The 20,391-nt window shown below is 47.6% G+C and overlaps 1 protein-coding gene across 1 annotated transcript; it reads right to left on the reverse strand.

Moving 5' to 3' along the window:
* Positions 1 to 4,397: 4,397 nt before the first annotated feature.
* On the reverse strand, positions 4,398 to 18,568 carry LOC119388702 (transcription factor HES-1). Its single transcript, XM_037656141.2, has 5 exons — positions 18,388 to 18,568; positions 16,182 to 16,277; positions 7,032 to 7,119; positions 6,329 to 6,634; positions 4,398 to 4,888 (listed from the first exon to the last, which is right to left on the reverse strand). Exons 1-5 carry the CDS (start codon positions 18,460 to 18,462, stop codon positions 4,398 to 4,400), a joined length of 1,056 nt encoding a protein of 351 aa, XP_037512069.1. The 5' UTR covers positions 18,463 to 18,568.
* Between the last annotated feature and the right edge of the window lie 1,823 nt (positions 18,569 to 20,391).

A 20,391-nucleotide genomic window follows, 5' to 3' on the forward strand; every position in this document is an offset into this window, starting at 1 on the left:
ATTAATTATTTTGCGGCACCACTTTGTTCCCAGCCCAGACTTTCGATCCCACCGCGGCCGGGATCGATCCCGGCCGCGGCGGTCGAATTTCGATGGAGGCGAAATGCTCGAGGCCCGTGTACTTAGATTAGGTACACGTTAACACCAGATGGTCAAAATTTCCGGAGCCCTCTACTTCCGCGTCTCTCATAATCATGTCGAGGTTCTGGGACGTAAAACCCCAACAATTATTATTATTATTATTGTACAGGCGGTTAATATATAGTTCATAAATCAAGATAAATATGACGTTTTCTTGAACCAAACTCTGGTCATGTATAGTCCCTCACTTCGTCCAGGAAAAAAATGCTCTGAACTCCCGCTGGCCTCTGGCCACGTGTTAATTGCACGTGTCTGACCATCTAGCCGACGGCTCTGAGTAGGATCGTTGGTAGGATGGGTCACACAGCGGGGGGCTGCACAGTGGAGACGTCACGTGTGGGACAAAAGAAGTCGTTTTTCGTAAGGGTCGCGGCCGCTAGGTTTGGCTTGGCCTCAATGTTGACAGCATTCCTAGGTAAAGAGCGGTCTTGAAGTGGAACCAGCAGGGATAAGGATTGTCGCAATCGGGTCGCCTGGGGAAGCACTGCAGGCAATCTCAGAGAGAGAGAGAGAGAGAGAGAGAGAGTGTGTGTGTGTGTGTGTGTGTGTGTGTGTGTGTGTGTGTGTGTGTGTGTGTGTGTGTGTGTGTGTGAAAATAACCTTCAGTGTTGTCGCAGTTGAGGTTGCTTGGGGAAACACCGCAGGCAGTCTCTGAGAGTAGGTGAAAATAACCTCTGGACGAAACTGAAGCAGGCAAGAGGGCGTGGGGCAGAGTGTTCCTCTTCCTTCCTACTTCGGTCACGTGTCCAAAACACCTGTTTTCCTTCTCTTCTTAAAACATTCCGAGATGTCGTGGTTGCACGTGGGGCCGAGGAAAGAAAGCCCGAAGACCGCAGCGCTGCAACGGCGGCACGCACAGGTGGCGCGCACGTGCGACACGCGACGACGGCCTGTCACACTGCGGGTGGCTTGGTAGCGGTCTCAGAGAAACGCCGGAGTCAAACGCCAAGCGAGGCCCAGTGGGCGTGGCAGCGCGGCCCCTACGCACGCGGACACGTGCACAAACGTTCCGACCCCGCCGCTGAAAGGGACCCGTCGTCGCCAGGTCGTGAGCGCGCCGCGTTCGTGTTCTGCTCTGTGTACATCAAGGCGGAATAATATATATATATATATATATATATATATATATATATATATATATATATATATATATATATATATATATATATATATATATATATATATCTGTAGTGGAAGCTCTCGCAATGCATTGTCGGCAAAGGTGAAGCCACGGTTTACTCCTGGTTCCTCTGGTAATCATGCCCTTTTCGGGTGGTGCCCGCTTAGGGATAAACTGGTTTTGCTGTGTTAACGTAAACGTTAGGCTAATTATAAAATAAGAGATCGTTGTTCCAGACCAGCAAAATTAGTCAATAATGTCTAACGTGCAAGGTTGGCTGGCAATCCTGAAGGTCGTTTCGCACGGATATGCGGGAGCTGAGCGCGCTAATCAAGCTGTGTAGCTTATTACTACTGCGTAGAAAAATATTATCCGAAATTCCAGGAGGAATTGCGGATAATAACCCTTCCTCCTTGCATCCTCCTCGGGACGCCCATGCATCTGTCTCAAAATATTACTCATATTAAACTGGTATGGCGTGTAAAGAAAACGTTGCTTTTCCTTCGCTACACGCAAGCTTTTTATCTTGTCACTGGTATAAGATGGCGTACTCTTGGCTTCACGTTTGAAGCACAACTTTCTCTCTAGCAATTTTGTTTAATCCACCTTGGTATACGTGAGCGATATATGCGTGTGAGAGGGAAACACGGGGGCCGTGTCGTCCCTTATCCCTTCCGCATGCCGAAATTAATCCCTCGGAAGCATCCGTCGCGAGAGGGCGCGGCGGTCGTCGTCGCTTGGTCGATGGAGGACGCAGAAGAGCTTGAACAGCTCAGATAAACCTTAAACAAACCCTGTTTCTGGGCCTGTTGGTTCGCGACACTTTCAGTGCTTAAAGTACGTGTTTGAACTGAGATACTGTGTTGCTTTAACATACTCTCTAAAAATTTTCGGGCTATGCTATTTCTGACCAAAAGGTAAGTACTGTGCCGAGAAAGCTTTAATAAGCGTGCATGACGATAATCAGTTGAAGTTGAACCGCACCCCCAGCTGTTTACGCGCTGCCAATGTCAATAAGAAACACACACACATATTCCAGTTCTGGCGAGCGTAACACGGCATCGAGGCGGAACGATCGGTCTTGTCTCCACGCACGCTATAAACGCGCTGGAAGGGAAATGGCCGCCGCTGCCCAATGTTGCCCGCGTGCAGCCCACCTTTGCAGCACTCAGAAATTTTCTAGTGACTCTAGTACAACGCTGCCGAAAGAATGTCCCTCACAAGCTTTTCACTGTTTGAGCCATCACTAAGGACCACGCCCTCCCACTCAGCTTTTGGTGTCTATTGTAACATAACAGGTAAGCTAGAGAAGGAGTGTAGTCTCAAAGCATGCAGAATTAATAAACGTGTCACTAAACATACTGTACAGCAAACGTGTGGCGGTCAGATTAAAATGACTACCACACCACTACTCTTGCATTCACCAAGTGCAGCGAGTTGGATTTTTTAATTATTTTTTTTAATTGTAGTCTTGTTTCGTATTGAGCCTTACGTGCTATAGTCAAGGTTTGCGAGCGCATGGTTTTAGTTTTTTTAAAGATGCCACGTTTTACATGTAATCGTGATTGGTCCAACGCGTTCATTTAGCTCACTAGTGTAGGTAGCCATGTCCCTGCACAGGATTAATCCAGCAAATTCAGTTAATCAATTTCGGGAGGCGAGAAGAGCCCCAGAATTTAATTTCTTTCAGATAGCTACATCTGCTTCAGGTATCTTTACTGTAGTGAATTCATTCATTCATCTTCGTGATTAAGCAGGCCTATACGCGCATAGCGACTCCATGGAGACGAAGGCGCGAAGACAACGAATACGACACAATTTCAGGCAGGCATATATCAAAATGAACGTTCTTTATTACACAATACGCTTGCATACATTCAAAGCCTGCAGCACCGTTTCTGGCACGCAAACATCGTAAAAATACTTGCTGCGAGACTTTCCGCGGAAAGTTACGTACGTATAACTTATGCAAAATTATAGCAATAAGGATAAAACATGCTGCCGCGCACACACTTCTTCTGGCGATCTATTTTTTGAACAGTCCAATGTAACGGAAATCCCATTCACACAGCAGTAATAACTAAGAAGTATTACTACATTTTTTAAATAAAATATTTGTGGCGCAACTGAGACAGGCAAGAAAACATGAGAAGACTCACTTGCGCCGCAAATATTTTATTAAGCTATGCATCAACTCGCCCAGCGTCACACTCTGCTAATGTATTATTACAAGATGTTTATATAACTGTAATTTCTTCTGGTAATCACGAACGACTCAATGCAATCAAATGGCCGACAACTTTCTTTCTTTCTTTCTTGTTTTTATCAATACCCTCACACATTCAAGAGCGCAGACATGTTTTGCTACGACATACACTTCAGCTGTTCCCTGTTTATCACTTATCAGCATAGAATAACGTCCAAGTCATGTGAAAGGCACTCGCAAATGAATGGCTTTCGGTGCGTAATGTACGCAGCAATGCGCAGGAAGCGATGACACTTGCCTAAAATATTATCTATTCCCTTCTTGGTTGTAGCTTTCGTTGCAAAGGGCTTCGCTACTGTTCTTCCTTCTGAGATTACGCAAAGGCTAAAGTCATTGTCCTGAGGAGCTCCTACAGTGTCTCGCGTCGAAGGTTCACCGAAAGACTACCGATGCACGACTTTCTGTGCAGATTGTCAGCAGATTTAAATCTCAAGAGCCAAATATTTGATGATGGCGACGTACAATGCCATCCATATTCGTCGAACAAAAAGAAAAAAAGAAAGAAAACGAAACAGAAAAAAAAAACAAGCTTTCAATTCGGCCAAGCATTCGCCGGTGCCGCCGAAACCAACGACTTCGTTGTTCAAATTACAGCAAGCGACGACGAGCTATTGCGGCTACAGCAGGAACCAACTTTACCGTCGGAATCGGAGACGACAGGATAATTTGTCACTTATGCGTGGATTACGCCACACAAGACGAGACGCACAACAAGTATGACCCTGCGTAGGCGTTGACGCTGCGGACGGTCACCGTACGTTGGTTCACAACTTCACATTCTGTCGCAAATGGGAACACGTGATAGTTATTTTCACGGCCTTTCAACTACGATGGACCGCGTTCTCGAGAGACGCGGCTTCGCAAGTTTCGTCACCAGGGCCTCCAGACGTCATCGAGTGACGTCACTTCAACCGCAGCAGCGACGGGCAACGCCAAAGAAGGAGAACACGATGACGTCGAAGAAGTGGGTGAGGAGGTGGGTGGTAAAGGTGCAGGAGGTGAGATCGCTTCCTCGGCCGCCACCACAGTCGCGGACGACGTGGACGACGAGACCACGACGTCAGGCGACGTGGATGCTGCGAGAACTTCCCCGGCGTCAGACGTAGTGGGCCGCGACTGCGACGCGGGCTGCTTGACGTCGCATTCTGCGGACGTGGCCGCTGCAGTGACGATCCTGGCGTTGGCGACCAGGTCTCGCGGCAGCACGAGCACCAGGTCACCGTTGCGCAGCCTCTTGGGCCTCAGCCGTACGTCCGCGTGGGACACGACGACGTCGGACGGCGAGGGAGACCTCGAGGACGACGTCTCTGAGGCCAGCTCGTCGCTCGAGGCCGTCGCATCCAAGGAGCTGTGGTTGGACTCTGCGTGTGCGAGTGTTTCGAGATACGCGGTGTAAGCCCTTGTCTACGCGTACAATTATCCACAATTATGATAGCTAATTCTGCATGGAGAGCACGTGGCCTTTAGCCCCTTTGTAGTAGTAGAAAATCAATAGCTCAATTCAACCCCAGTACGCCAGCAAGTTGGAATCGCCTTCCCCGATCTGTTGTATAAATAACTGATAGAATAAATTCAAGGTGGCTTTAACTAACTTGTTGTCATAAGCTTAATAATTTGTAGCATTGTCATCTTTTTTCCTTTTTGCTAAGCCCTTCTGTTTTATTTATATATTTTTTTGATCGCGCCAATATTTCAACATGTAGCAACGATGCATTCGTTGGTTTGTAGGTACATGTTACTATTTTGAGCGTTAATTCTCTTGTTTTGTTTCTTTGTTGTAAAACATGTGTTTATATGATTTGTATTCTCAATCAAGTGTTGTTTTTTTTTTTCTCTTTGTACTGTGTGCTGTTCATTGTTAGTTTACTTTATTATATCTATGTAAACCCCCCTCTTCTCCTTTTTTTTGTGAGTTTGAAAGAATGTTGCATGTTACGAATGTAACCCACTCCCATCTGTAATGCCCTCGGGCCTGAGGATAATTAAATAAATAAAAATAAATAAATAAAGATCCGGGAAAATGAATCAAATAGACGTACTGCATCGTGCGCGAGAAAGTGGGCAATTTTGAACTTGTATGCTTCATATTGTAGTTATGTAGGTTAGGCTAAGTCAAAGTGCTTTAACAAGACACCACCACTGACTACTATATATATATATGTATACCTTCAAGCACAGGCATGCAGCGCGTGCACTTGGCACGTTATCTTTACCACGCACGAAGCTATATAGTCAATGACACGGCTGGTGCATACACTAACGATGGTTGATTGATTGATTGATTGATTGATTGATTGATTGATTGATTGATTGATTGATTGATTGATTAACTGATTGTTGAGTTCAGGGTAAATAAAGTAACTCCGTGGATTTGACAGACGTCGCAGTGGACAGCTCCGAATTTTTTCTTACCGCCTAGGACATTTTAACGTGCGATCTAAATATAAGCAAATAGGTTTCTTTATTTGCATTTTGTCCCCATCAAAATACGGCTACCATGGATAGGAATCGCATTCTTGACCAGTGGCGTAAATCCAGAAAAAATCACTAGGGGGGACACAGATCCTGCCATAGCGGCCAGTTCGTTTTTATAAATAAGTTTGAAATCATGCCATGAAATAAAATAAAAGACGGGGAGGGACACTTGCAAGTAGTGTCCTACCCCCCCCCCCCCCCTCATGATTTACGCCAATGCCTTTGAGCTCTTGCTAAATAGAGTAGCCCCCAGCCAACGAGCTTAGCGGGTGGCTGAGCTAACACAAGTACGCAGTGACATTATGGAAGGTAAGGCGGCAAATTACCTGGTGTGGCGGCTTCACTGGGAGCGAGTCGCCTCGAAGGTCGGAGAGGTGGATCGATGGCGGCGGCGTCGGGACCAGCCGCTGCCGAGGTGCACTGCGTGAGTGCACCGTCGGGGTCCTGGATCTCCCTGGCCCGTCGTTGCAGATGTCCCAGAATGCGTTCGCGGGATGCCACGGGGTCGAAGCACGGTGTCGCCTGGTGCTGCTGCTCGGCCAGCGAGCACAGGAAGCGGCGGATCTCGAGGATGCACTCCTCGAAGCCCGCACGGAACTTGTGCCGAACCTCGGGGTCGTCCAGAAGGCGAGCTGCGCAGAAGATCGGAAGCTTTTGAAGGAGGCATTGATATCATTTTTATTGACATGATGTAGTACAGAAGATGGTGCATGGCGCCTTAAGGTGGCGATGGTTGCTCCTTTTTACACAGCAAGAAAGCCAGCAAGCAAGCAAGCAAGCAAGTGTTTGGTCAATTTCGCTTTATACTAGTCGCAATTATTTCACACACACAAAAACTATTTGTCGTAAATTCTTTATTCATTGAGTCCTGCGCGTAGTGCCACGCACGGCGTTACTGCGGGGGACAACCGTTTACGAAACAAGTGAACATTGTTCGGCTGTCCATCAATTCTTACATGACAAGTTATACCTTCTTTGCGCACAGTTCGCAAGGACGCAAGAAAGTTTCGAGTCCATGTATGTACGCACCAGTTCTTCGCTGCCGGTGCAGGGCTTGAAGGTGGCACACGGTCATCTCGAGGATGTCGGCTTTCTCCAGCTTCGACTGACGCGGGCTCTGGTTTAAAAGTAAAGAACAGAAAATGCAGAAAAATAATTAGATAAAACTACTCAGCATACGTAAATTGAAGAGGTGAACGTGAAGGCTTTTCTCTGGAAAGCCGACACGCTTGCCGACTCAAATGGATATTAAAGGAACTCACAGGGTCCTATGCATTCGCATAGGACGATTCGAAGATGAAAGCCATGTACTTCTTTTTCTTCTCAGTTGATGTACTGATCCTCCCCCGAAATCTTTCTGCACCTAACGTGGTTTTGCCCTACCTCCAGGATGGGAGGCATGCACTGCAACCTTTCTGTACCTCAGCTGGTTTCGCGCTGCCTCCGTGATCCTCCGCGCTGCCTCCGTGCCTTTGATTAATCGACGATGGCATGAGGTGAAGTCATCATGTGTCGTCACATAATGTAGCACCATAATGACGTCATTGCGACGACACAAATTGTGGCTATGTGTGACGTCATTATTACGTCACGTGGTGACTTCATCGCGTGATAATTTTTTGCATCACTGTTGACGACGATGGCCAATTTTCGCGTTTGATGAGCATATAATTAAGACATTTGCGTTAAAATATAGCTGAAAGCTATAGCCATTGAAAAATGTAAGGAGCACTAAGTGAAGGCATAGAGAAAGGGTTGGAAGCAAGTGCAAATGTGTTGCAAGTGTCTAACTGATACGTAAGTGTGGCGCTTTATTGTAGGAAACTACATAGGGTTGCGACCTTTCCAGGAATTAACGTTGTTAGCGGCATCAGCACGGTGGTTTCATCTTATTTCTATAGCGCTCGTCAGCGTATGGAACGGCCTAACGAAAGGCGCATCCCGCGATCACTGATACTCGAGTTTGGCCTTAAGTTTTCACACAGTCGGAATTTTTCCCGACATGTACGATGCTCCGCGTCGGCTTTACATGTTGTTCTTCCACACGAAATATCTCAGCGCAGTCTTCGTAGAAAGTGTTCTCCTTTTCCGTTTGTTTCGTATATCGCAGGTACAACGCATTCACATTGTTCAGATATATTCACATCCCACAAGCGTGGCCGTTCCGCCCGGTAGGCAAGACACTGAATTTCGCAGCGTGGGGTAATAGCGGGGTCCTTCAGTACCGGACCCTGGCCCTCGGTACGAAGACCAGCAGAGCTAAAAAAATTTTACGGTCGAGCTGTTATGCCCACCGTTTGTCCGACTCGCGACGTAGACGAGAAACAATCATCATCATGCCTCGTCGTCATCTTCATCTTATGCTTCACTCCCCGAACACGTGCTCCCGGTGCGCGCTCTCCCGCTGCGCCGATTGGTCCGGCGTGGGATGCAATAATCGGATATGCAAAAGAACAAGTACGGAGAGATAGAGAAAAAAGAAAGAGATAAAAGAAAGAGAGACACAGAGAGAAAGAAAGAGAAAAAGATAGAAAACAGAGAGTTAAAGAAAAAGGCAGAGGGAGAAAGAGATAGAAAGAAACAGACACAAAAAAGACAGAAAAACAGAGATCAAGACAGAAAGAGAAACAAAGAGAGAGGAAGAGAGAAATGAGAGAGACAGAGAAAGAAAGGGAAGAAATAGGAAAAAAAGATGGAAAAAGCGAGCCTAGTGAGAGAAATAAATAGATAGAGGAAGAAAGAAATAGAAAGAAACAGAGACAAAAAAGCGATACAAAACACAGAGAGAAAGAGAGCGAGGAAGAAAGAGAGACAAGGAACTTTGAGGAAACAAACAAACAAAACAAAAGGCCGCCCAGCTCAGCTGTTGGTTTCCAGCCTTGCGCAACTAGCGCAAGCTGCGCCGGTTTTTAAGCCGAAAGCCTTAGATGCCTCACCAAGCACGAAAATTTACCGTCGGCGTCGGGGGCGTGAATACCAGTGATGCAAAAAACCACCATCACGTGATGACGCCACCATATGACGTCATCATGGCGTCACAGAAAGCCAAAATTTTTGGCGTCATCATGATGACGTCGCACTTGGTCAAACGTGGGCCGATCAATGAGGCAGCGCACACAAGGCGAGGCGCATAAAGCTTGCAATGCGTCCGTACATGGAGGCGGTGCAAAGCCACGTTAAGGCCGAACCATATAGAGCGTTTTTGCCGGCGTTTTCCCGGCGTTTCGTACGCCGGCGTCCCTCGACGTCGACGCTACCGGTGACGGTGGCCGAAACGTCCACCTCTGGACGGTCCAGACATCACGGGCGGCAGCGTCGACGCCGGAAGCAGTTCGATGGACGCAGAACCAATCGGCGTGCGGCTGGCAGCGGCTTCCGCTACGTAACGGCGTCGTCGCTGCTGCCAAAATGGCTGCCGCCCGCCTCGGATCTAATAAGTCGTCGCCGTGCACTGTGTGGCCCTTAAGTACTCAACTGATGCTTGTATTTGACTTAGCTTGTTCCCTAGAAGCTTCGACAGCAAAACGATCGTGATATCTTTGAAGTCTTTCCGAGTGCCGTACTCAAGTTCATCGGTAGGCTTAGCAGGAATGAGTGTATTGGCCGAATACGTGGCCTCAAAGATGTACGGCAGATTCAAGCTCAGAGGCCATATATTACAAGTTTGTGCTTCTTCTTAATGCCAATAGCTTGGCGCTACAAGTCAAATAAAAAAAAAAAGACTTTTCGGTGGCGTTGTGTCACTGTGACTCGTTTTCTGCACCACAGAACTGCTAATGAGACATAAAAGCTATAATCAGGAATATATCTTGTTGGTTCATTGACGGAAACTGTACACTGCTTTACGAGGTGTCAGGTTCATTCCCTCTGGTCACACCGGTCACACAGTCAGTCACACTGTCTGACGCTGAGCTAACGCTCTTCATATGGTTTGCCGCCCTCTATGCGGCGTTGATGCGACGACGCCGAGGGACGCAACGCCAGGAAACGCCGGCAAAAACGCTCTATAGACCAGAACACAGCGAATTCCATGCGCATCGCCATATTTGCATCGCGCGTCGCGCCATCTATCGCACACGCAATGAAACAACACGCGCGGGCTGCCACGCCAGCAGACGCTACACAGAGCAAACGTGAAACTTCCGAAACTCAGCCCGTCGGATAGCGTGTTTCGCGTCTTTTCTAGCCTGGACATTTTCGCTGATTTTATTGGAACATCAAGAACGTCTTTCTCATGCAAGTCCACAATGTATACAGTACGTGCTGAGTGGGCTGCGGAAGCAACCTCGTCAGATACGTACGCTGTTACATTTGTAAAAAAACGTTCTCACAGTAGTACGCATGAATCGTAATTGCAGTGCAGCTCGCGAAAGAGTGAAACGATGTTTTGTTGCCCCATATTACAAGTAGCGCACAAAGTTTTGTGAAAGCTCATCATTTCAGCATGCATCGCGTAATAATTAGAGTACGCTTTACGGGTAGTTTCGCGGAACGTAGTTTTTGTTTCACGGGCACTCTTACAATAATGCGTCTTGCTCACAAAAGCGTGCTATCAGAGAGTATAACCTGAAGTATCGTTCAGCGATCCCTTCTGGAAGCTACCTGCGCTATTGTATTCTTGTAACGATGGTGCTTTACAAGCGAAACTGTGCTACTCTTAGTCAAGCCGGTTAGCTACGCCTGCGACGTAAAGGACACTGGCGCGAGTATACTGTTTACTTGTATACGTGCCACTATATGTATTATGCGCAGCTGGATGCCTCGTGTCCAAATAAATTTGGGGAGATCAACAGTGAAATGAAAGCAGGAAATCCTGGCCAGCTGTTGAGGAGCACCGTGCCATTTATTACCTTTTGAAGACGAAATCTCGAAGGCGTGGATGCCATCAAAAGCACTAAAGCTTAATACTACGTTGAAAGTGACAAAGCATACTGATTGCTTGTGCTTGAAAGCGCTATCTTGCACTAGATATTCGTCAAAGAAAACGCTCAAAGGTATGAAGTGCACCCCCACACAAAGCTCGCGCCTGCCTTCAACCCAGTTGCGTGTCACGCAAATTAGGTTCGCAAAATGAAATAGGTGTGCATCACGCTGCAGAATACACGCTGTTAGTGTACTTACTCGCGAATTTTCACTCGGCTCCTAGTTTTTTTGCTTGAATCACAGTTATCCCCTCGCGGCAAAGCTGAAAACACCGCACCGGCACTATTTCCGTGGCGCGTCGTAATCGTCGCAGGCAACGCTAATATCCTCTTGTTGCGCAGCTTGTTTTGCGCAGCTTGTTTTGGCATCCAAAGACGACGCAGTAGTGCCCACACGAGCTCTTATACGCTGAAGCGGCGTGAACGGGTACTTTTTCGCACTTTAAAGCCTCAGAACTGCAGCTTGCCCTGTTTACTTGGTGCAGCCCGCGCGCGCCTTGGCAGCCCCGGTACCCCGGTCAGCCCGGCGTCTGGGTGCGAGAGTATCCGCTCGGCTCGTCAGCAGCCTGGGTGCGAGATAGGCGTGCTCTGGTGTATATGGTTCGGGCTTTAGGTGCACAAAGCTCTCGGAGGGGGGCGGGTTAGGATCAATAAATCTGCCGAGAAAATAAAAAGAAAAGATCGCTTTCGCCTTAGAGTCGTCTTAGGCGAATACGCAGGGGACTCTGTGAGCTTTTTTTTATTATTTACGCATCATTTCTTTTATGCGAATCGTCCTACGTAAAGTCCCTAGAAAAATCTAGGGACTTTAGTCCTACGTGACAGACGGAAGGGCACTTCTCTCGCTGAGTCAGCATATGGAATAAATGCATTCGCATTTATTCCATACGCGTTTAGAAAACGTGGTTAACGACTCAGAGTACTATACGTACTCTGCTATGGGAAAGCGATAAGCCGTCCCAAACCTACTGTGCCGAACACCTGCTTAACCTAACAATGTTAAAGGCGTACTGAGACGAATTTGAAATATTTTCGGATTGTTGCTCTAATGTCCTCGACCCTCTTCTTTTTGCTCTATATTTATTCACAATACTGCTACTCCCCTTCGAGAGCATGGCGGTTGGGCAGTACAATAAATATTCACAACAAACTTTAAACAAGAAGAAACATACTATTTAGAGGCAAACCCGTGCAGGCTTTATAGCAGGACATGAAGATCATAAATACAATTGAAAAATAAAGAAGTTAAATAATGATAATAGTAGTAGTAATAATAATAATACATGATACATACAATAACTATAAGATACAATGCAAGTTATACATATTATGCAATGCTAAGATCAACCCGAATGGTAATAGAAAGGAAAATATATTAAAGGAGTACTGGCACGAATTCTAAATATTTTCGAATTGTTGCTCTAAATGTGTATGAGCTCTAAATATGAATAAATACTATATGAGCGCACTGGTGTTGAGAACCCTAAAAATACTATTGTGGTGCCTGGGAATGCATGTAATGTATATTTAATACCGCTACCTTAAAAAAGCTTTCTGTTTCGATATCGAGGGGACGGATTCTCAGTGACGTGTCATCGCAGTGGGACGTCACGGGAAGACAGCAATACGCGATGAACCAGCGGCAGATCAGTCATCTGCTCGTGATGCACGGAAACAACAATGAGTGAATTAACGTCCAGTGACCCCGACAGTGATTTCTGCGATTTAGGCTGCATACAGGACGCTGAGTTCGCAAACACAGTGGAACCATAGTCCCTCAATACTTTTTTCTGGTCACGAAACTTCCCCGTCACTCTATGGGAGAGCTTTGTGTGTCGTCAATTTTGACCGCGGGGCGGCGCCACCAGCGTTAGGGGGGCACCCGCGGCACTCGTCGAAGTAGTCAGCGAGGCGACGGCGTGGTGTGTTTGTTTTTGTGCATCGTGCTGTATCGCGTGTGTGTGGTGCTTTCTGTGCGTCTGATCGTGTTTATACGTGACGAATAGTTAGCGGCACCGTGACGAACGATGTAGAAGACGTCCTGCTTTCCGCACGGTCGCTCCGGCGAACAAGGCACTCGTCGAGCTCAGCGCGGCGACGCGCTCTGCGTTCGCTTTGTTTGCGTCGTTTTATCGCGTGTGTGTGGTGCTGTGTGTGCCTGTGACCATTTTCGTATGTGACAAACAGTTAGCGGCAGCTTCACGAACGATGACAAAGACATGCTGTGTGCCGCGCTGTCGCTCCGGCTATATGTTTTTCGGTGAAGAGGCGGGATTCACGCCTGTCGTACGTACGGCTGTGTACTGGCAATGTTGGTCGCGGTTCTTCCGCCGACGTCGGCTACAGCCTCGAGGAAAATAAAAACCTTCAAAAAGGCATGACCAAATAGTCTTTGCTAAATCAGCGTGCAGGGCAAGGCTGCACGCCGATTCCACCGCGATCGAAAGGAATAGAACATTGCCGCAACCGAACAGACATTGATGACCGCTACGCGCAGGTACGAGCACGCTGCCTATACGCGATGGGTGATCAGTATATAAAAACACACGAAAATATGTCCGTGAAGCCACCAGAGCGAGTTTCCGCCACGGAAACCTCTCGACGCACCAAAAACGCCGTTTAAGCGGCCGCGATGAAAGCCCCCTTGACTGCAGTAATGCCCCCTGGCGGGAGGAGCTGTCCCTATACCAAACTTGGCCCGAAGTTTCGTGACCAGTAAAAAAGTGGTGGAACTGTGTTGACTCGTCGGGATAATGTCCACTGCGGTGGGGCTGGCTTGCCAATGCTCAGCGACGAAAACTTTAAAAAGAGCGCTAAAACTAAATACCAAGGAAACGTCTTAAAAAGCCGTGTCACTACACCGTGGACGTGATGTCCATGACACACAGCGCATGGAGCCAAGTCTACCGAGGCACTCCAGACATTCGCCATACTGAATAGCCGCCGTACGTTCTCTAGGTTGATCGCAGAATTTGTCAGCCTATCTAGTAAACTGTACGAGCGACCAGACCTTGTACACATTTCAAGACAGTTGTCTTCCAATTTACTTCACATATTTTAATCTAAGATCTCGAAAACAGGTGAATACATGCTTAAAACTGCGCTCCGGAAAATATAGTTTCAAATAGATGCCGACCTAATGATGCCCTCAACATCGACGTTGGACCTCGACTTTTATAGAGCAAAGCAAGGTTGCTCCTCTCCCTCGCCTCACTCATTACTTGCCTTGACACTCCGTTGTTTACTGTGCTTTACCCTCACCCTTTCCCTCACGCTTGCTATACTAGGCTTGTGCTATGCTTTCTCTCTCGCTGTACAGTTGCCCCCTCTCCCGACTTGGCTATGCTGCGAACATCGCTGCTCGCGGGCCAAGCTCGACTTTATAGCAGCTCCGCCGGAAGAATGCACGCAGAATCTCTTTGGGGAGGCTTCTATGTGATTCGATAGCGTAGAGCTTTATCGTATGTTGCGGCCTTTCATAGAACGTTGTTTTCGGGTGCCATCGGCAGCCATTTTTCAAATCATTCGGCAGCGTATGGAACGGCCCCACTAAAAGCCCACGACGCGACCACCGAAATGCTTGTTTGGCAAGAAATTTTCGCAAAGTCCACATTTTTCCTGATGGTTACAATCCTCCGTGACAGCTACACATCTTGTCCCAGAGAGTGCTTCAATGCAACGAAATTCAGCGAAGCCTTCGTAGAAAGTGCTCTCCTTCTACACTTGTTTGCATCGCAGCTATATATACAACGTGTTCATATCGTTTAAATATATTCACACTCTTGCACATCGGTTCTGCGGAATCCCGCAAGGTGGCGGAAAGGTTAAGAAAGGGTAACTGACAACCACTCTTTTGCAGCACGAAGCCACAAGGAAATCCATACGGATTTCTCAGAAAAAAAAAAAAAAAAAGCTTCTTAGTTGCCGAAAAATTAGTCCGTGGATTTCCGTGTGGCTTCGTGCAATCGGGTGGTTGTCTATTTGACTTTCATATTCACATTCTGTATGCGTGGGTGTTTAGCTGGTTTTTAGCCCGTTGTGGTATATTGGTTTAGTCCGTACCGGTATATTCGCTGCCGCTTGAACGTTAAACGCTGCAATAATGTTGAAAAAGGTGGGTGTTTAGCCCAGGTCTTCAACGCCAAAATAGCGCACGAAATCGTTGATTGAGTGATTTACTGAGTGATTCATGCGAGGTAGTAAAATAGCAAACGAAGTATGAGATCAACGCCCGTAGTGGAATATACTCATGTTTAATTTCGACCACCCGAGTTTTCAGTAAAATAATTGTTAGAGATTAAAACGTCCCGAAACAACAATATGATTATGAGAGACGCCGTATAGTGGAGGGCTCCGGAAATTTTGACCACCTGGGGTTCTTTAACGTGCACCTAAATGTAAGCACACGGGCACTGTGCCCCCATCGAAATGCGACCGCCGCGGCAGGGATTCGATCCCGCGACATTCTGGTCAGAAGTCATGAGCACCATACCAGCGCGGCGGGGGGCACCTTAGCTCAGGCACGTAGGCAAGGGGGGGGGGGGGGGGGCGGGGGGCCCGCCTCCCCCCCTCCCCGAAATTCGTCCGGGCTTCTATATTCCCGGGAAACTTTTGTTTTATTTTTGCCATGGAAATACTTTCTTTCGAACAGTTAGGCCTTGGGCCCCCCCCGAAAAAAAATCCTGGCTACGTGCCTGCCTTAGCTCGTGTAGCGCGCGCTTGATTATAAGTATATTATGACGTCTTGGTTGAAACGACGTTTATTCAGATCAAGGCCTCGGAAGAGAACGGGCAGAGCGCGCACACACCCGATGATGGCGACAATGACACACGGTGACGATGAGGACAGAGAGACAAATGGATGATGATGGTTATGATAATACACAGATGAGAAAGAAGCACATAACTAGTGCCCACAATATGTAAGCACACACGAGCGTTCTTTGCATTCACTGGCTGTCACCATGCATGCGTGGGCTATAGACGATTTTACGTAAGACGCATGGGCGCCGCCATGCACTTTGGGTGATTAAATGAATGTTTTGTTATTTTTGTATATCGCGACGAAAACTAATAAGGTCATGCCACTTCAAATGTACCAACCCAACCGTTTTCAGGCGTGTGCGCGTATAGTACTGTTCGTTTGGTTGTTAAAGATACGAAACGGCAACGTTGCAACCCAATATGGCGGCACCGAAACTCGCCCCTGCCACGCATAGGCAAGAGGCTGTAGCGGTGCTGAATTGAATATACACACCTCTGGTTTCGACGGGTCCACGAGAAAGGCCTTGAGCTGGTTCAGACAGCGGTTGATGCGCGCACGACGTCGTTTCTCCATCAGCGGCTTGGACACCTGCGGCCCGCACGAGAGAATGGCTTAGAGATATGTATACTGTACACGTTATTCTTATTCAACAAACCACAATGAAGGAACCGACTGACAGTTAAGCCAAGGAAAGAATATATAAAGGGGCATTACTTGTTGTTTTTAACTGTATCCTAATGATGATGACCTAAATTGAAAGGAATTAAAGTGGACGAAAAAGCACCCTTTCCGTCGGTGGGATCCAAACCCACAACCTTCGAATTGAGCGTCCGATGAGTTACGTAATTCGAAGGTTGTGGGTTCGGATCCCACCAACGGAAACAGTGCTTTTTCGTCCACTTTAATTCCTTTCAATTCAGGTCATAACCATTACTCTACAGCTGAAAACATAATGTCCTTTTTGCTTTCCTTGGCTTAGTTGTCTGTTGGTTTCATTTGGTTGTGCCTAACAAGGAAACGAACCCTTCGAAAATTGCTCCTCTTTTAGCACATCTTCTGCGACTGTCCTCGCAACAATGTGCAGAGACAAGCACTCGCGGTGGCTCTACGCCGCATAGACCACGGACGGATGACGGCAGTAACCATTTTAGACAGTCGTCCTGAGAGGTCATCGTGGAAGGCGATGATGGTATTGCTCAAATTCTTGAAGACAACAAACTTGCACCAGCGGTTATAGACCAATGGCGATATTGTGACTGTGAAGAGTGTGACTGTGCATGTGTGTGGGTGCTCCCCCTCTTTCTCTCTAACTTTCAAACTCCCCCATCCCTTTGGGGGTAGCATACCAGTCTTTATAGACTGGCTAACATCTCTGCCTTTCCTCTCTCTTCTCTTCCTTCGTACAACCAGAATGAAGGGCATTTCACAAGAAGATGTATACATTCAGGGCCTCGAATACTGTTTGCCGATTTAAATACACGTATGCAAAACGCAGAAATGGTCTCATTAGACAACCCCACGAGCCCCATTTGAAACAAACTGTCTTCTCATTTCAGATAGAAAGCATCAACATATGTATGTAGATATGCACTGTTGAAAGCAGAATCTTGAATTGTGTACTTGCTGTAAATATTACAGAAATTGCTGGATATCGGTAAGACTGAGCAAAAAAAAAAAATGAAATAAAGGACGAAATTTACAAACCCATAACTCCGCATCGAAAGAAGGAATACTGCATTTATGCTCTCTGCACTTTTTTTTTAACAGTTTGAGCATCTGTAGCGAACAAAGTTGGTGTACGAGTCTACAGATTGCGTGAAATTGTTAGAATACTTGCGAGTGTTTCGAAAAGCCCCATAGTGTTGGTTAATTATTGGTCTGCTCAACAGCAATGCATAGCACATCAATTTCGCCTGCATGGGATTTAGGAGCGACTTACACAATTGCGAAATCGCTTTTTATTGCTAAGTTATACAGAGTTGGAAACTTTGTACATTAAGCGCATTCTTTCAATTTCGCAAATTCTCAACTTACAGAAAACGTGTATTACGAAATACAGTGGACCCATATGAAAATTAACCTTCCGCACGGGGTGCCACATTTTAACGTCTTCCTTTTACGATAAACTTTGTCAAATTCGGTGCAGTGGATGCCGGGAAAAGTTATTTGTCCTTTTCCAAGCGAATCATAGCCTCAACGACTGCTAAAAGAATAATAAGGGGAGTTGCCAACGGTTGTAGGCTTTCCACCATGCATTCGTGGCCAAGAATACAGTGCTCACTAATTGAAACGCGACGTCTAAACAGTAACGACTGGAATGCGCACTTCCTCGAGATAACCGCGTCATGTCACTACGAGACTGGCAGCAGGGGGTGTTTTACCGCAAGTAAATAGTGAAAATCGGTGTTTTTATCGAAAAATGAAGGTACATGTTATATGTGCGTTGAAGGAGGCACACGTGAAAAATGTCGATCGTTGCTGTCAAAATTTGGGACCTTAAGCTATCGTGTTTCATTTCAGAAGTATATTACGTGTCTAGAAAAAAAATAATGCCGGTAAGTGATTGGGGTTGCCTAGTTAGTGGCTCAAAGAAGAAGAGTGGGAGGGGACTGCGCCCCTCCTACTGTTCTTTGGGCGCAGCGACCTCACTTCAGCGACGAACTTTGATCGCGGTTAGCAAAAGCAACCAGCAACTCACCCTCCGACCACCGGTCTTCGGTTCCGCACCACTTGCCATTGGCGACGGAGGCGATGCGCCTGAAGCGACAGGCATTGCGACTCCTGGCTCGTCCAGCACTGCCTCAGAGATGCCGGGCGGTGGCGAAAGCGGGGATCGCAACGCCGCTTCCACTCTGGCGCTTTCCAATCGCACTCACAACAAGACGGCTTTTCCAGAGATAACAAACACAATCACATGAACCAAAGCTCCACACGCTGTTTCAAACAGCCCCCCGTGCGCACCAAGCAAGCAACGGCTGTGGAACGACGACACCAGGGAACTTAGATCGTGGCGAAAAGAGTACACACTCCGAAAGCGAAACCAGGCGCTCGTCGCTCTTAGGAAGATGATCTGGCTCGTTGCTTGCGGGCACGTTCAATGTCGCGAGCTCAAGATATCTGGCCGATCAACAATGACAGGACGAGAGGATCACGCGCACCCGTAAAAAGGAGAGCCTTTGCTTTCTTCGCCGCAGAATAAAAACGCGCCGCACGAAAAGGCATCGCCGCGCGTACACAATGTTCACACCACGCGCTTCCCTCCGAACTGCCGCCGATCGCGACTGGCACGTGTCAAATCGCCGCCGGCACGCCGTAGGGGAAGGCGGCGGGGAGGACGGCACCCCGTCGCCAAGCCTCATTGGTCGTCCCACGACAGCCAATCGGCGTTGGCATGCTTACGGCACGTGCGGTCCTGTCACGCCGCCTTGCCCACTACCCGCCGCCGCAACTTTCGTGCTACGCTGTGCTTTCTATTTTACCTTTTACTGCCCACCATAGGAGCCGCCTTTCCTTACCGTATTTTCATTGCTCTTACGCGGTAGAGCTGGCGCTTTAATCGAACACCTGCTCGTCTTTCTGGCACCCTCCTCCCACCGAGGAATATCTTATTCGCTCCGGTACGAGGGGGCAGTGATGTGATGCCGCTCTCTCGACATGCCGACGACGGTATTGCCCCCTCGAGAAGCTATAAAGATTACGGGGAACGGGCTAACGTGAAGACGGCTCTGTACTTTCCGCGCAGGTGCAAGCTGACGCGCGCGTATTAAATACAGTCTCGATGTATTCGAGTTGTCTGAAATATCGTAAATGCTCCGCAGTGAAAAACAGCCGAGGGCAATCGTTACGTGGACTGCGAAGTAAACCACCTCCTTCGTCTCTGTCTCTTTCCGTGCACTTTATGAATCGCGGTCTTCTATCTAATCTACGCCGTCTCCTGCTGAGGAACGGTTAATCAGATACTTGGACACGATTGCCTGAAGTGACCCCTAATTGTGATTCTCCGCTTTCAACCAATGTTTATGCATATTAGTGCGTGTATATATACGCATGCAAAATTGAAAAAAAACTTCGGAACAAGTTGGGACCGCCCCATGGCTACGACAGTGCTGCCTGGCTCTGACAAACCTCCCTGCCTTTCTATGCATTCCCCCTGTCCGTACAACTGTACTGACGAATTTTCACGCCGTAGCTGCTAACGACAGACACGTTACATATAACATACAGGACGAATGCCGAATCGTTAGTATTACCGTGACCATCCTTCAGCACTGCAGAAAGAAACTTTACTCGAGTCAACCAAGAGTCAAAACCACCTTTATCTGCTTCCTTCTTACACCTCTATATTTTACAGGAAAAAAAAAAAAAAGAAAAGAGACATTTGCAGAATTTATGATCAGTTAAAAGTTTCGATTCAAGCGGTTCGGAACTTCGGGATAATATGAGTTCGCAGCGTGTCGCGCCCCCCCTAGACACGTAAGAGGGGGAGGGGGGCGCAAAATCCGCCCCATACATTGACCCTCCTAGTCACCTAAGTGGGGAGGGGGGGGGTGCTGCGATGAACCTTCGCCCCCCCCCCCCTGATGGGGAGCCCTACGCACGCCTATGGTGCTTGAGTATGTTTATTTCCCGGGGTACGTGTGTGCGTGTGAATAAAACTGAAAGAGTGAAGGATTTGCACGGTATGTGTAAAAATAAAAAAAAA

The sequence above is a fragment of the Rhipicephalus sanguineus genome, chromosome 4, assembly GCF_013339695.2.
Source record: "Rhipicephalus sanguineus isolate Rsan-2018 chromosome 4, BIME_Rsan_1.4, whole genome shotgun sequence".
Lineage (NCBI taxonomy): Eukaryota > Metazoa > Arthropoda > Arachnida > Ixodida > Ixodidae > Rhipicephalus > Rhipicephalus sanguineus.

What these genes read in the sequence shown, in the direction of transcription:
- LOC119388702 (XM_037656141.2), bottom strand. Translation starts at nt 18,462, where the DNA reads ATGCCTGTCGCTTCAGGCGCATCGCCTCCGTCGCCAATGGCAAGTGGT. An exon ending in TGGACCCGTCGAAACCAGAG is followed by an intron (nt 7,120 to 16,181) that starts GTGTGTATATTC and finishes CTTTTAAACCAG; the next exon opens with AGCCCGCGTCAGTCGAAGCT. An exon ending in GCACCGGCAGCGAAGAACTG is followed by an intron (nt 6,635 to 7,031) that starts GTGCGTACATAC and finishes TCTTCTGCGCAG; the next exon opens with CTCGCCTTCTGGACGACCCC.